Source organism: Saimiri boliviensis, chromosome 19 (assembly GCF_048565385.1).
Source record: "Saimiri boliviensis isolate mSaiBol1 chromosome 19, mSaiBol1.pri, whole genome shotgun sequence".
NCBI lineage: Eukaryota > Metazoa > Chordata > Mammalia > Primates > Cebidae > Saimiri > Saimiri boliviensis.
The window spans coordinates 21,662,647-21,680,169 of NC_133467.1; the positions used below are offsets into that span (position 1 = coordinate 21,662,647).

The 17,523-nt window shown below is 37.5% G+C and overlaps 1 protein-coding gene across 9 annotated transcripts in view; it reads right to left on the bottom strand.

Moving 5' to 3' along the window:
* The window catches only part of DNM3 (dynamin 3), a 535,391-nt gene that overhangs the window by 388,274 nt on the left and 129,594 nt on the right, over positions 1-17,523 (bottom strand). For all 9 annotated transcript variants that reach the window (XM_003925367.3, XM_003925368.3, XM_010336127.3 and 6 more), the window contains exons 3-4: positions 4,743-4,892; positions 3,413-3,616 (exon numbers count right to left, since the gene is read on the bottom strand). In XM_003925367.3, the coding sequence (XP_003925416.1) occupies positions 3,413-3,616; positions 4,743-4,892 (354 nt within the window). The remainder of the gene's footprint in view (positions 1-3,412; positions 3,617-4,742; positions 4,893-17,523) is intronic.

Below are 17,523 nucleotides of genomic sequence, written 5' to 3' on the forward strand. Positions count from 1 at the left end.
CCACACTGCATTTCAATAGAAGAAAAGCCTGGCTAACTGATGCCTCCTAAATCACCTTCCTGTAAATAGCAGGCATGTATGGGAGAATCTCTCCAGAAGACAGTTTTTACTTAAACTGTCAAAAGATCAAACCCCCACCCCACTCCTCCATTGACCAAGACCCTTTCATCTGTGCTTTCTAAAGCTGTAAACCCAAGACCATTTCATATGTGATTTCTAAAACTGTAAACCCAAGACCCTTTCACTTGTAATTTCTAAGGCTGTGAACTAAGATTCTTTAAAGTGTAATATCTAGACTGTAAGCCTATGTGAAGGCAGAGCTTCTCTTTGTCAGGTGAGCTTGGTGGTTTAGACAAATTGCCACATGGCTCCCGGCCGTAGTAATAATAATAAGCACCTCTTCCTTCCCAGTTCGGTGTTCAAGGGGTCTGTTTCTTGTGGCCACTCCTGCTTCATTGTGATAAGCTGAGTTTGTTTTTTCTACATGGACGACATGTGGACTCTTCAGGATTGTGACTGTGCTGAACTCACTAAAATTCACGATGGTAGGTGTAGGAAAAGATGGCCAGGGGCAGACCTGTGTTACTTACAGTTAAATGATTACAAGCTTGCTTTGCTTTTTATACACTGAGACTTGTGCCACGGATCAAATATTGAATAAAAAAAACTCCAAACTACGTTGTAGTAAAATAAAAGCAGAGATCAAGCAGTAACAGGAGACTTATAGTAAAGACCATCTGAGAGTGCTTTAAACCACGGAACGCTGTGGTGCAGTTGAAGGGCAGGAAAGCTGCTTTGGTCCCACGTCTCTTTCTAACATAGGGTCTGCGTCCTCATGCAGGGTGAGGGTCTTCTAAAGAGAGCTTATGTAAGAACTCTGGGAAAGAATGCAACTTCTGCTCACAAGACGCGGGAGGCTCTTTGCAGTTGGGAGCTTGCAAAGTCTCTGCCCTGGAGGCCAGAAAGCCTTGTAGGGCAGAGATTACTGGAATGCCACAGGCTCTGCCTATGTTCTCAGAATGTGGAGTAATTCTGATTGCTCTGTGTCCACAATGCTCAGGAGAAAAAAGCCCCTTTATACATTGTGTGTGGTCAGACCTTATGGCACCTTATCCACTGTGCCTTTTTGCAAGTGTACCTGGATAGACAATGGGTGGTAAAAACTCAGTGTCCTTAGTTAGCATTTCTTAGAAAAACCACATTTGTTATTGAATGATGCAGACACATGCTCTTCCCCAGGCCATCTTCCTTCTCAACCCACCTCCCCACAGCCTGCAAGATTAACAAGATAATGCACCCAACATAATAAGCGCTTGGAGCCCAGAGCTCAATGCCAACGTGGATCACCCCACGTGAGAGTACATTGGACTCCTGGACCCATGCTATTAACTTATACTCTTGTCTCTGTCTTATTTATTTTCTCACTTCCTCATCACCACCAGGACATGGGGCACTCACGTACAGGGTTGGGCTGGTTTCCAACAGTAGGGCTATCTCTGTCCCAATCAGACAACCATGGCTCAATCTCCTATGGGACAAGAAGGCTGTAGGACAGGAATGATACAGCACCATTTTTATAACTAGATTCCAGTCCCAGTTTATAATCTAACTCTTCCAAGCCATTGATGCTGGAAAGGGAGTCCTGGTGATGGTCCTCACTAGCCATTTGGAGCCTCTACCCGCTTTGTTACAAACCCCAGTTTCAGGGATGGCGGAGGAAACCAAGAAGAAAAAAATCAATTACCACTGCAGAATTCTGAAAAGGTCCAAGAACTGGAGAACCAACACTAGGGTATAGACAGAGCTGAAAATAAAAGAATTGGCTGAAGGCTCCTAGAGAACACACCCATATAGCTACCCTTCCTCAACTTCAGCAGAGTACTGAAGACATTCTTCAAAAGAAGTTGAACTAGAGGGACTCTGGACTCCAGAAGACTTTCAGGAATGCCATTATGAAAGCAGAGGAATTAATTAAAAGTACTCACTGAATAGTGAAAACTATCCTCCTCCCACTCCATCCTCTGCCCCACCAACTCTTGACTCCAAGAACACTAGACATCAGGCTTATACGAGACCAGCTCAGGAGAAAATACTCATAGAATCTAACATTTGAAGAAATCTCCTAACAAAATGGCCAACTCTCAGCCCAGTTACTCCATGGCAAAAGCCACTGGTCAAAGAATACCTCTCATGTACATAAATCAGCTTTTTGATGCTCCACACTCATGCAAGAACAAGCAGCAAAAGATCAACAAACATTTGAAAAAAGTCTCTAACATCAAAGACAAAGACAAAAACAATCAGAAAACAATAGACTCAGACAGTGTAGATTACAAAAGAAAACTTTCAAAAAGCTCTCACTAAAATCCTTGGAGAAAATATTGTACTTGGGAAAACAAGAACAGGATGCTATTTTAAAAAATAAAAATAACATACACTAAGTAAGTAAATGCTTTTGGAACTTTTAAAATGAATTAGAAGAGCAGAAGACAAAGTTGAGTAAATTTTGCAAAAAGTAGAACAGAAAGACAAAGAAAATACATTACAGAAGAGAAAGATTCAAATAAAGGATTCATTCAGGAGTTCTAAATGCTAATAATAAGAATTACAGATAAACAGAACAAAGAAAATTGGGGCAATTAATTGTCAAAAAAAGAAAAATTCCTAGAATTAAAGACATGCATCTCCATATTGAAGGGACACATCACTGAATGCCCTTCCACAATCACTCACTTTAAACAGACACACACCGAGGCCAGCACTGAGGTCTCTGAAGATAAACTGTCATTATTCAACTCAGAAAAAGAAAAAGTTAAAACATCAGCATAAGAAAGGAACTTTTCTGGATTTTAAGATGCCAATAGCAAACAAATCCCTGCTTTTATGTATATTTTTCTCAAAATAATTATAAGCTAAATAATATCTTATATGCATTAATAGAGCTTCCTATTTTAAAGAAACAAGACAAAGTAAAAAACAGATTTTTCATTGGGAGTATATGCAGGCAACTCATAATAATTAGCAGATTATCTGATTTTTCATTGGCAGTATATGCAGGCAACTCATAATAATTAGTAGATTATCTGAATTCTACTGTACCAGAATTTTATTTTATCAACTTTTTAAAATACATAGGCCATGAGGCTTAGAAATGTCTATTTTCTTAGATCTCATTATTCTTAGATTTATATAGATTTTGACTATATAAATTTTATTATTTTAGTAAATCTTTACTAAAATTATTTTTTAGTATTAAATACTGAATTTTGTATTTAAAGTACAAAAGATTTGACAACATTAATAATGGCTAATTTTATTTATAATGAAATCGAATTTTGAGAATCTGTGTTACCTTTAAAGATCCCAAAACTCCTGATACTTTAATTTTCTCTTATCTTAGTCACACACTCACCTTGAGGATCAACTTCTTTAGCTAGCTTCAGTGCATCTGAGTTTGCAAGATCAGTGTTGGCTGGAGTAACAGCTAAAATCAGACAGTTCTCCCTGGTGATGAACTGCATAATCATTTCTCTGATCTGATACTCGATATCTGGTGGCTGATCTCCCACGGGCACTTTAGTTATTCCAGGTAGATCAATGAGGGTTAGATTTAACACTGTGTGGGAAGGATAAAAGAGTCTTACATACACCTTCAATGCTAAAAGATGACAATACAGAATCATTTGTCACTTAGCTTTCTACATTGTGTATCTGAACAACTCCAACCCAAGTGTGTAGAATAAAAAGCATAAAATGAAAATGGTTTTGCTAGTTTTCTCTATTTATATGATATAATTGTGCTATGCCAAATGATCACTTTAACATAATTTGAAAGGCACTGATTTGCATGCCTAACAGTTTGCTCAGAAAGCTGTCATATCTGTAATGAGGTGGTTATAATTAAAACACCAAACGATAAATGCGTATGCTATGTGCCAGTCTTGTACATCGCCTTCAAGTGGTATAAAAACTCTCAGGGTAAGATTTTCCCTTTCCTTAAAAACTAACTTTTTTTTTTAGAAAGTTAACCACTTAGCCTAGTAGAATGTTGTTAGCCATTCGAGGTGCCCTGGGTTTACTGAAAGCTGTACAAACAGTCAGTGAAACATGACTCCATCCCAACCTCTCTGTATAAACAATGTTGGCACCAAGTACCCTTGGAAAGTCATAATTGAGCTTATGTCATTTATATTCTGTTTTAAAGGCAATAGAGCTAAGTAGAGAATACGAAATGAAAATTTGCCCCCTAAAAATGTAGTCAGCATACAGGCTATTTCCCATCACACATTATGGATTGGTTATCTAATGTATAAGTTTCTACCAATAGTCAGAGGCAAAAAAATCATAGCCGATCTCTCAGGAAGAAAATAAATAGGACTATATATGGCTAAAAGAAATTCAATAGGGGAAGATGCAACCATAGCAACATGTACCTCTGAGATTTCAGCAAAAATTGAAGAATGGAAGTTTTCATACATACCCTTCTCAAATTCTAAAAGCTTATAATAAAAATAAAGAAAAAAATTGTAATGATCAACTCAATTCTGTTTTTTATTAAAGTCACCTCCTCCTGCCTCTCCGTAAATGTTCTAAGAGCTCTTTGAACCATACATTAATGGTGGTGTCCAAAGGATATCCTAGAAACCCAGTACTATTTGTATCTTCCGTACAAATGATGTGTGTTAATTAATGTAGTAAAAATGTTTGAGAAGAAGAATTTGGAATTTTATTATTTTACTTACCATGTGGGGAATAGACTCGTAAATTAATGGGTATGGATGAAATGCCTTTATTCATTCCAGTCACACGATCTGTTTCTGCTTCAATCTCATGGCGAACTTCATCAAAATCTGTAAATTTCTTTCCTTTGCAGTGTAGAAACTCAGCATATTCTATTTAAAAAAACACACACAACTTAAATTCATGCATTTTTGCCATAATTATAAAAAATATTTCTTTAATTATGTCAAAGTATCCATAAAAAAGAAAAAAAAGTCAAAGTATTCAATATTCTCTCTTCATCCCTCATAATGACAGAACACAGTAGTTACTAAGAATCACAATTAATAGTTTAGAAATATTAAACAGTACAAATGCTATAGATGCTAAATTTGCTAATTTTCAGAAAATCAATTAAATACTATAACCAGTCCCTAAACCATCTAGGCTATTAAGTAATTTAAAGAAAATTTTGGCTGTCCAAATGATAAAGCAAACAACAGCACCTGACTGTTAAAGACATTAGATCTGGGATACCTCTGAGTTCTGTTAGCATTTCCCTTTTCAGTATCACCATTTTATCATGATGGAATGCCAAGTTATATAAACATGTCTTCAGAAGGCAAAATAAATGGTTGGGGGGGACATTTTATTGTTAAAAATAAATAATATATGGAATACTTTAGCTTAAAAACATACATTGAAAATACCACATCAACTTGTATAAAGACTGTTTCTCAAGGAAAAAAGTTATAGAGTATTATATCAAAGAAAATATTTACCTGCAATCTAAAATACCGAAAGAAAAAAAAAATCCCTCAGCAGAGGGAAAAATACTAAAATAACAACATAAATAGCAAAACTGTTTTTTTTTAATTTCAGTAACATCCTGCCAACTGTTGTATTATCAATTTCTATACCTATTTCCAGAGAAATCAGGTATATGAAAAATTTAAAAGGAAAGCTAGTACAGTACTATTAGATTTTTAAATGAGTATAAATATAACAAAGAAACAAATCTTAACAAAGATTTTAGTTAATCTAAAATCTTAGTGAAGAATTATACCAATAAACTTAGACTATGTCTAAGCATCTTGGACCCAAAAGCCAGATAAGAGCCTGGGAGATTGAGGCTGCAGTGGGCCGTGATCATGCCACTGCACTCCAACCTGGGCGAGAGAGTGAGATGGGAGCCTGTGACCTTTCCAGTCCAACTGGGAAATCTGTCACCAGAGGGCCCTCAAAAACAAAAACAAACAAACAAACAAACAAAACCAAAAAGTCAGATGAGGCAATTATTGGTAGCCTTACTACTAATCCCCATCATAAACATTTAATATTCACTGTTGGAGATGAAATAGCAAGGCCAGTAGCAAAAGAGCTATCAGATGTGGTCCATGTCTTCAAGCAGGTTAGCATTAACTTAAAAAACTAAAAATTAGACCACTGAGAAAAAACGTTAATGCAGGTAGCATAACGTAAGTGTTGACCTGCCCTTAAAATGACAGGAAAAGTAGAGAAAGGAAAGATGATTTTAAGCTGTGATACCAAAAAAAGGAAGTGGAGGATGGCCTGTATTGAACAGTAGGGAAGATTTTGACATGGGCAGGGAGAGAAAGAGGTCTTCCAGAGAATCAGAGAATCTTCATAGGTTCAACAAACATGGCAGGTGTTCATCCAGTCTCTGCTTGGACCCATCTACTAATGGGTGACTAAAACTTTGATCTCTTTGGGAAAAACTCTGATTCAAAAATCTTTGTTTATGTTTGGTATTAAACCTATTTTCTTGTCATATTCCACGGGTCCAACTTTTGTCCTCTGGATCTACTTGGCTGTGAAACGGCAGTGTGCATTAATGTGAGTGTCAGCACCCAGAGTTTGTCTCTTTTCTGGGCCTAACACCCTTACCTTGCTTGTCTAGGCCCTCTAGTGGCAAAGATTTCCCAACTGCAACCCCAGCCACTCTGGACTAGAAAGGTCAGAGACTTCCAAAGTGGACCAAAGAGTTTCTACTTCAACTTACCAAGAAATGAAATGACCTAGTTTTTCAGATGTTAGAATGACAGGAACAGACTTAATTTCTCTTTCCTGACAACATGCATGGACATGAGTATTTCTCTTTTTTAGTTTTTCTCTATAATGACATGTGTCACTTTCTGAAACACAGCAAGCTAAGTCTGCTGAAAGCTCATTCCTCTAATGGTGGACGTGTACCCAACAGTAAAGATTCAACAGGCTGCAGAAATCTGACCCGAAGAGATCAGTGCATCAAGATCAGGCACTGTCTTAGAATATAAATTCCCAGAAGATAGAGCCTTTATTACATATTCAATGCCCAGGCCAGTACCATATGAATGTAAACATATATAGATAAGTAGAGGACAAAACAATAAGAGAAACAAAAGAACAAAAGAAGTCAGATCCCAAAAAACATGCAAAAATTAGTAAGTAAAAATGAGTCAGAAATAATTGAGAAGAAATGGAACTGCATTTTTATCAATGCCATATATTCTGTGGAAAATGTACCCTTGAGGGCTTATGGCTATCAAAACTGTTCTATCATAGATAATAAGCTTCTGGATCAGGAACTACATTTTCAATTTTTGCTAATCAATACATTCCAGTTAACACAAATGCAGATCTCCTTTGTTGCCACTAGATGGCACCTACTTGCTTTCTCTATAGGAAACATACCCTTCCAGAAGGGTGTAAAATCAATGTGATTTTCAAATTAGATTTAAATGAGTTGCTGAACTCTTGAAAATACTTTTATCTTGGAATCAAGAGATTATAATTATGCAGGACCATCTCAAACCTTTGTGTTTTTTTAATTTTGTCAACCCCTTGGTCAATTTGCAGTGTCTTGTTGAGGATAGTGTCTCCAGACAGATTCAACGATACCTGTATTCATTTATTTATTTGATTAATATTCCTTTAGATCACTCTACTTGCCAAGAACTGTTTTTAAAACTGGGATACAGTAAAGGAGGGAAAACAAGTCTCTAGGCTCACAAAGCTTAAATTTTAATCAGGTTAAAGAGTAAACAATGTGTGTGTATCAGATGCTAAGTGCTATGGAGAAAATAAAATAGCAGGGTGTTAGTAAATGCTTTGGGAAGGGGGTTGCTTGGTTACCTGGTACAGATGAGGAGGCCGTCCATGACAGGGTAAAGTGACCTTGGAGCAATGACTCAAGAAAGGAAGGCAGCAGGCAGTGCTGTATAGAAGGGCATCTGAGTGCCTAAAGCAGATGTGTGCTCCGCATGTTGAAAGGCAGCCAACTCCACGTAGCTGGAGCACCAGGCGGTGTGGAGGGGAAGGAGGTGGGAAACAAGGTCAGTGCTGTGGACAGGCCTGGATGTGGAGGGCCAGTGGACCATTTTAAGGACTTTGATTTTTACTCTGAGTGAGATGGTAGACCCTCTGAAGGATTTGGGGTAGTGCAGAAAAATGCTGTGACCTAGGTTTAAAACAACTGTGGCTGCTGTGTTGAGGACAATGAGGAACAAGAAAGGAAGCTAGCTATTGGAATCATTCAGGGGAAAGATGCTGAGGTTTGGGCCAGGGTGGCAACAGTGGTGTGGCATTGAGTTGTTAAATTCTAATGCATTTTGAAGGAAAAACCAACAGAATTTGCTGATGGTTTTAAGGGGTATGAGAAAAAGAGAAGCATCAAATATACCTCACCCACCAGAAAAAGTTTGAAATAGAAAAGACTGAAGGGAAGAGGATGGGAAGGGATGGGAAGGGATGGGATGGGATGTGGGTTGGGACCTATTAAGCTTGTGATGCTTATTACCTACCCATCCAAGTTAAGAAAAAGCATTGCTGCTAAGGTTGAGGACCACACAGCTAAAGGAGATACCATTCACATTCAGTCTTTGGATAGGTGTCCCTTTACTCTGAAAATTTCCAGAAGATGGCAGTCACACGCTTGAGGATAGGGCAGCTTTTTCTCATTTGTACAAAAATATCTTCAGGGCTAGATATATGCAACTTTTGTTCACAGAGAAGTCCAAGTGAGAGATATATCCTGGGGAGTCATTCAAGTCAGACAAGTGATAGGATCATTAAGCAAGTGTTAGAAAGGGAAGAGGTCAGAGTACCAAGTCCTGAGTTTTTCAAAGTTTACAGGTCAGGAGATGGAGACTCAGAAGGTAGGAGAAAACAGTAAGGGGAGACCTACTCTGTCAAACCCTATCAACATGTCCAGTAAGATGAGGACTATGGATCTTACAATTTGGCAACCTGAGGATCCTTCGGGAGGAAGTTTAAGAGAGAAAGAGAAAAAACCAAGTAGGGGCCAATTATTGATAATTATAGAGAATTCTTTTTCAAGACAGGGTCGCACTCTGTCACCCAGGCTGGAGTGGAGTAGTGTCATCATGACTCATTGCAGCCTCAAACTCCTGGGCTCAAGTGATCCTCCTACTTTAGCCTCCTGAGTAGACGGGACTACAGGAAGTGTGCCACAACACCTGCCTAATTTTTATTTATTTCTTGTAGAAATGAGGTCTCACTATGTTGTCCAGGCTGGTCTTGACCTCTTGGCCTCAAGTAATGTTCCCACATCAGCCTCTCAAACTGCTTGGATTATAGGAATGAACCACTGTGCCTATCAACAGTTTTTTTAAGGAGTTTTGTTGTAAAGAAGAGGGAAAGAAGGGAGAAGGCAGCTATAGAGAGACGTGAAGTCAAGAGAGAACTCTGTAAAGATGGCAAACTAATAGCATGCTCATAGGCTGAAATGGTAACATCCAGGATAAGGGAAGTGAGAGGAATAAATGCTGAAGTAATGTCTGAGGGAATGTGGGGACAGGAAGCCAGAAAGAAAGAAAGAAACAGGCCAGGGCATCCATAGGAACAGGAAGGAGGCAGAACAATGAGCATGGATGAGATGAATAAGTAGAACTGATGATGGCAAGTACATATAAAATTCATCAGGGGACTGTGGAGATTGATCATATTTGTCTGAAGTCATTTCACATCTTTACTGGTTAACTATGTGGTTTACTGGTTAACCATTTAACCATCTCACTGGTTAAACTGTATTAGTACAGTTTATATACTATTATAGAACTGAATAAGTACAAAATACATTACACACACACACACACACACACACACACACACACACACACACACACAAAGTGATCCTAAATGAATGGCCTCAGAGCAATCACAGCAGGGATGACAACTTGGGTCTAATCTATGTCCATCACTGGGGTTCAGACCGGCCCAGCATATCTGGAAAACTGATAGGGCAGGAACCATAAAATACTTTATTCTATGAGAACCAAAGAGCCTCCTGGAAAAGAATTCAACCTACAGGATGGAAAATTGAGCAAAACCAGCTGACCTGGCTTGTCAGGAAAGAGCTACCTGTAATCCATCCTCTACCGAGCTCCAGAGACTCATAGTTTCATGTTCCCTTATCTCTATGATGATAATTGTAGTTTGGGGATGAAGGAAATTCTAGCATCTAAGTCAAACTCTATAGAACAAGTTGTACTAGCTGATCAATAGCTAGACCTTTTAAGAGATGGTAAACGTGTGTCTTCTGTGAATTTTACACTATGGCAAGCTAACATGTCTGAAGGTTACACAGTCTCATCTTACGGTTTTGAGATATATTCTTTCTCACAGAACGGTACAATTTCCACTGGCATGAGTTCTCTTGACATATTATCAGTATTCCTTTCATTCTAAATGGTTCATAGTTGGTCACATAAAATGGTCTTTTTCTCAAACAATTTGAGGCTTCAGTCCAGCATCAATGTGAATAGTCAGTGTTTTAAATCTCCTAGCCACAAACTCATATAAAGGATGAAGATTATGTGTACATAAGCATTGAAACCCTGATAATATATCCATGAAATTCTATTTTGTGACAGTATAACCTGTCTTACTGAAATTCATGTTTCATTTTCACAAACTTCTCTGTTTTCAATTTCACAAAATAAAACTCCTAGTTTTGGTTATTTTCCCTGTTTCTACAATGTTAAAAAATGGCATACAACTGAAGCAACGGTTAAGATACATTTCTATATCAAAGAATGATTGGGAGGAAAAAAGGCAAATATTAAAAAATCAGAGCTATAACTCTATTTTATTTTTATTTCCTTTTAAAACATTTTAGCACTGTTATTTTTACTGGTCATGAAAAATAAATTATACTAGGTTAAACAACTGACAAATTGTTTGGGGGAAGGATGAAATGGTTTATGCCTGGGCAAATTTCCAATCATCTGTGAAAAGCACAGCATGACTGTAAGCATTTAAATATTTCCAATATGCCCCCTCCATGGGGAAAATATGTATATGTTTTAATTAATCAAGGTTAAGTAGAAAGGAATAATTATAGCGCACTAGATTATAACCTCTTGTCCATCTTTATTCTAAGAGTCAAAGGTCCTCAAAATTTTAATGGGAGTTTTCTTATTTCTGAAATGTTTTAATAGCAATGTTTTGTGAGCAAAGGGCTCCAATGAAAACAGAGTACATAGGTCACTTACATAAGGAACTGCTTTCAATGTAAAAAGCTGAATTCACTGGCTGTATAGAGCATCTATGTATAACTATATTTAAAAACATATTTCCTCAAAAGCAGAGCTGCATTTAACTCTCCTGTGTTTCCCTAATGTCTATTATATTTAGAGTAAAAAACATCCATAGGCTAGGTATGGTAGCTCACGCCTATAATCCTAGCACTTTGGGAGGCCAAGGCAGGTCGATTACCTGAGGTTAGGAGTTCAAGACCAGCCTGGCCAGCATGGTGAAACCCTGTCTCTACTAAAAATACAAAAATTAGCCAGGTATGGTGGTGGGCTCCGTAATTCCAGCTATTCAGGAGGCTGAGGCAGGAGAATCACTTGAAGGTGGAGGATGCAGTGAGCTGAGACTGCGCCACTTCACTCCAGCCTGGGTGACAGAGTGAGACTAGGTCTTATTTAAAAAAAAAAAAAAAGAAAGAAAAAAAAGAACATCTGTAGATTTCTTCCTTCTTTAAAGCAGCCTACTTTGGACATAACAATGCTTCCAATAAATACTCCATGTTCTTACTAACATGTGGAAGCCAAAACATGTTGATCTCATAGAGCTAGAGAGTAGAACAGTGGTTACTAGAGACTGATAAGCGTGGGGTCAAAGGAGATAGGGAGAGATTGGGGAGCAGATACAAAAGTACAGCTATACAGGGGTAGCGACAGGGTTCTGTAACACTGAAGGGTAACTACAGTTAACAATCATACATTGTATATTTACAAATAGCTAGATGAGAGGATTTTGAATGTTCCTAACACTAAGAAATACTAAGTGTCTGAGGTGATGGATATGCTAACTACCCTAATTTGAGCATTACACATGGTAATATATATACTGAAATATCATACTGTACTCTGTAAATATATAGAATTATGTGTTAATTAAAAATAGTAATTTCTAAATGCTTCCATCAAATCATTCCAAATTGAAGGCAAGATCCTAGGATTTTGGTTTAGTTCTATATTAATTATATAAGACCCAGATATGAAACAGAACTCAACTGTATCACTAAGGTAAAAGGGAAAGTCAAAGTCTAGCAATCAAAAAAAAAAAAAAAAAAAAGGAAATCTAAAAAAGCAAACAATTAACCTCAGAAAGTCCTGCAGTGGGTAAAATGTAGAAGTCTCAGTTAGAGGGTTAAGAACAACAGGGTGAGATGGAAGTAAGTTGGCGGTGCCAAGATTTCATAAAAGACAAAAAGCTGGTGCCAAGCCAGTATCAGATGAGACACAGAGACCACGGTTTAAGATTAGGGCTCTGGTACTCCCAAGGCAAAGTAGGAAATTAAAACAGAACTCCAAATGCCAACCAGGCAGAAAAGCAAGATGTGGATTCAGTCATGGAAGGGAAGGCAGAGCTGTTTCATCAAGATACAAAGACAAAACCAGCTGAACAGTACTCAGGGTCAAGAGAGATTAATATCAATGCCACCCTGAAATTTACTGCTGAACAACAGCCTTTACGATTTTCTTCTGATTCTAAAGCCTAGATGAGGCTGAGCCAAGAGGTGAGGGTTAAGGGGCCCCAGGCAACTGGAATAGTGCTGGTGGACAAGACAGTCTTACAGAAATCCCCAGAGATGGGGGACTTTTATAGAATATTCTACCACAGGTATCCAACTTAACCCTCAGAATCTAGCAGCTGTTGATACCTACATAGCTCAACTTAGTTCTATATTTTTTCCAAATGAGCTCAAAGAGTATAACAAAAAAATCAAAAAATCAACTCTATTTTATATTCATAGTTTATTTCCATGTAAAGCACAATCAAGAGATAAACTGCATTCCAAATCTTAGCTATTGTGAACAGTGCTACAGCAAACAGGGAAGTGCAGATACCTCTTCAACATACTGATTTTCTTTAGGGTATATATACCTACTATGTACTCACAAAAATTTTTATTTTAAAAAAACTATATTCCAAATACAGAACAGGTAAGAAGCATGCAGAGCACTTGACCAAAAATTGCAAACTGTATCATTATTCTATATATTGGCTGCATCTGACACAATTGTCCTCCTCTTCCCTGAAACACTCTTCCACTGATTCCCATTATTCCATCTTTTCTGGTTGTTCTTCATCTTCACTGATTGCTCTTTCTCCATGTTCTTTGCTCACTGTTCCTTCCCTTCTCTACTACACTTCTAAATATCAGAGTATGCCAGGCTTGTTTCTAGACCTTCTTATCCTCTTTTTCATCTCTATCCTAAGTGATCTCATCTCATCGCCTTAAAATTTTTTATATCTATCCTCTAAATTCATATCTCCAGATTCACTTCTCCCTTCAATTCCAGATTTGTCTATATCTAATTCTAACGCTTAATTGACATTTCCACTTGGATGTCTAATAGATATCCCAAAATTCACCTGCTGAAAACTTCTTTTCCTCAGTTTTCTTCCAAACACTATCTTACTGCCTCCACTATGATCATGGAACTTCTAAGCCCATTGTACCTCTTAACCTGTACTACCATAAAAGTAGCTAACTGGTCTTTCTGACTCTACTCTTGCTGCATTGAATACATTCTCCACCCAGTAGCTGGAAATATCTCCTTAAAACATACATTGCATCATGCTTATCCCCTGTTTAAAGCCTTTTATTCATTTTCCAGTACATTTAGAAAAAATCCAGATTCCTCACCCTGCCCTACTCTACAAAATCCAAGACAGTCTGCCACCCATCTGCCTCTGATGCCATCTCTATCACTACCTCCACCATTCCTGTTCAGTCGCTCTGCCTGTAATGGCCTCCTTTCTGCAGCTCAAGAGCACCAAGTCCCTTCCTACCTCAGGGCCTATCTATAAGTTGCTCCTCTTCTGGAACGTTCATCCTTTTGATCTCTGCATCTGTGGCTCTTTCCTGTCATTTACTCATCCAAAATATTACCTCTTTAGGGAGGTTTCCCTGACTAGACAAAGTGAGATAGCATCTCTTAGTCATATCCTATTACATTGTCCAATTTCTTCAGTGCACATGGCCACCATCTGAAGTTTTTCATATTTGTTTTTTATCGTCTGTCTTCATCCACTAGAATATAAGCACCATGAGAACAGGAGCATTATCTGTCTTACCCCTGCTGTATTCCCAGTGCCTAAAGCAGTTGTATATTTGTAGAATTGATGAATAAATAAATGAATAAGTAGACGATTGAAGGAATCAACAAATAAACCTTAAAGGAGGCTTGAGGTTTGTGGATAAGGAGGAAAAAAAATGATTATAAATATGGCTTTTGACATGCAGAGCTTGAAATACATTTGAAATATTCAAGTAGAGTTTCAAGCAGTCTGCTAAAAATATGAGTCTGGAGTTTAGCCCAGGAGCTATACATGCGAGAGTTGTAATGTTCAGGTTGTAATTGAAGCCACAGTATGGAAGAGATTGTCAAAAGGAGAATATGAAATGACAACCAAAAAGAAGTCTTGGGCAGATGGAACCTTAAAGGCCAGATAGAAGATAACACATTGGCAAGGGAGCCTGAAAGAGTGAACAAAGACACAGAAGGAACACCAGGAATATTTGGCATATAAGCCAAAGGGATAGAGTAAATTTCAAGAAAGAGTTAATTGATAATGTCAAAAGCGATTGGGGGCCGGGCGCGGTGGCTCAAGCCTGTAATCCCAGCACTTTGGGAGGCCGAGGCGGGTTGATCACGAGGTCAAGAGATCGAGACCATCCTGGTCAACATGGTGAAACCCCGTCTCTACTAAAAATACAAAAAATTAGCTGGGCATGGTGGCACGTGCCTGTTATCCCAGCTACTCAGGAGGCTGAGGCAGGAGAATAGCCTGAACCCAGAAGACGGAGGTTGCGGTGAGCCAAGATCACGCCATTGCACTCCAGCCTGGGTAACAAGAGCAAAACTCCATCTCATAAAAAAAAAAAAAAGCGATTGGAAGGGCAAGATAAATTAATTTTAAGGATGTAGGAAACTGTATAATACATGTTTAATTTCTTTCCAATTTCAATTGGATAAAAAATTTAAACACTTCTTATTTTAATGATTTTTGCTATAGATTACTTTGTTTACTTAAAAAATGTTTTATATGCTACTTTAGGCTTTCCCCCCACCATCACCCTTGTGTCTCTTCTCTTGCTATCAGGTTTATAGTTGTCACTTCTTGCTGTTGGCAATACATCTGTCTTTAAACCATATTCCCATTCTCACCGTGGTTTTATATTTCACTCTTGAGAAATCCAATAACTTAGTAAGTATGGTCTTAGTCTAAAATAAGGCTGGAAAGGCCAGAATAAGGCTGGGACCCTGCAATGCATGAGATTTACTTCAAAGACTTTGTAATATCAATTTGGCTACTCAAGGCTCTTTTTTGCTTCCTCTTGATAATCAGCTAGGCTTAGAAACTGACAATATCAAAAAGAGTTTCTGAATAAGGAGTTATTCCATTGTTATTTAAGAATAATTGAATGTACTAATTCTGAGAGAGCAAATGTCAGTTCTTGTTTTAATAATAAAAAATAAGATGATTTACAAAATAAAAATCTATAGAGTAATTAAAAGCAAAATGAGACTGTCATGAAAATTCAAATAATCATATTTCAATACAAAAAAATACAATAGGAAGTCTAAGATTTATAAAATGAAAATACTGTTTCCTCACAGAATCTTGGCCATAAGGAATAAAATTTATAAATGAGATTTAAGGAGTAGTTGTATCAGAACTGTAAGTATATAAACATGTAACTAAAAAATTTTTAACAAAAATATCAGAGCTACAATATGCATTGCTGGATACATTATAATATCTCAAAAACTCAACTAAAAAAACTTTTTCTATGAGTATGCAATTTTATACACAAGTTGCCACCAGTATTATTTCATCTAAATATTTTAAGGAGATCTTTAGTTTGTTTTCCGTAAGCTTCTTAAATATCAATGATATGATCTGACTGTATTCCCACCTAAATCTCATCTTGAATTACTGAATAGCTCCCATAATTCCCAAGGTCATAGGAGGGATCCGGTGGGGGGTGGTAAGTGAATCATGGGGGCACGGGGTAGGCGGAGGCGGGGGTCTTTTCCATTCTGTTCTCATGATAGTGAATAAGTCTCACAAGATCTTATGGTTTTATAAAAGGGAGTTCCCATGCACATGTTTTCTTGCCTCCTACCATGTAAGATGTGCCTTTGCTCCACATTCATCTTCCACCATAAGTGTAAGGCCTCCTCAGCCATGTGGAACTGTGAGTCAATTAAACCTCTTTCCTTTAAAAACTACCCAGTCTCAGGTATGTCTTTACTAGCAGCATGAGAACAGACTAATACAGTCTTCATGACAAATTCCTGGAAGTTGTTAGCAGCTGGAAACAGCCAACTTAATTTCTGTATATTGTGGAAGATATCAAAGTTTGTTTTTTGCATGTAAATATCTATTCTTTTTTCCAGTAACCTTGTCGAAAAGGCTACCATTTCTCCACTGAATTGCCTTTGTACCTTTGTCTAAGATCCATTGTCTATATATGTGTAGATCCATTTTATTTTATCTATTCTGTTCCATTGATCTATTTATCTCTTTATGCCAGTGCCACATTGTTGATTATTGTAACTTTATAAGCCCTTATATTAAGAGCCAGGATCTTGCTAAGTTGCCTAGGCTGAAGGGCAATGGTTATTCACAAGCACAACTATAAGGCTCTACAGCCTGAACTCCCCAGCTCAAGCAATCTCTCTACTAGCTAGGAATACAGGCACCATGGCACCTGTATAATAAGTCTTAAGATCAGATAATGTTAATTCTCCAAATTTAGTGTTATTTTTCAAAGTTGTTTTGGCTATTCTGGGTTCTTTTTTTTCCATATTAATTTTAGAATCAGCTTGTCCTTTTCTACAAAACAACCTATCTTTTGAATCTTTATCTACAGCAATGTTTGTAACATCATTCAGAAAAACTTTCCTCTTCTGGCCCAAGCTTACACATATATACCCACATGTTTTGGCAAAAGCACAAGTATGTTCCCATGATGCTGGCTCTGATAAATGTATTAAACTTTAACAAAATCACAGATTCTTTTAACTGGGAGTCATATCTCTTCTAAACTCTTTCATAATAGAGAAGTCACTTAAGTATTGTTGGGGGCCCTACAAAAATATTTATTATCAATTATGTTCCAAGCACCATCTGCCTAGTCAGTACAGTATAACTTGGTAATAAGAGTACACATTTTTACAGTAAAAGGCCTAAACATATAAAGATTTTATCTTGTAAATATCATGTAAATTCTTGGACATGATATGACAGTTGGTT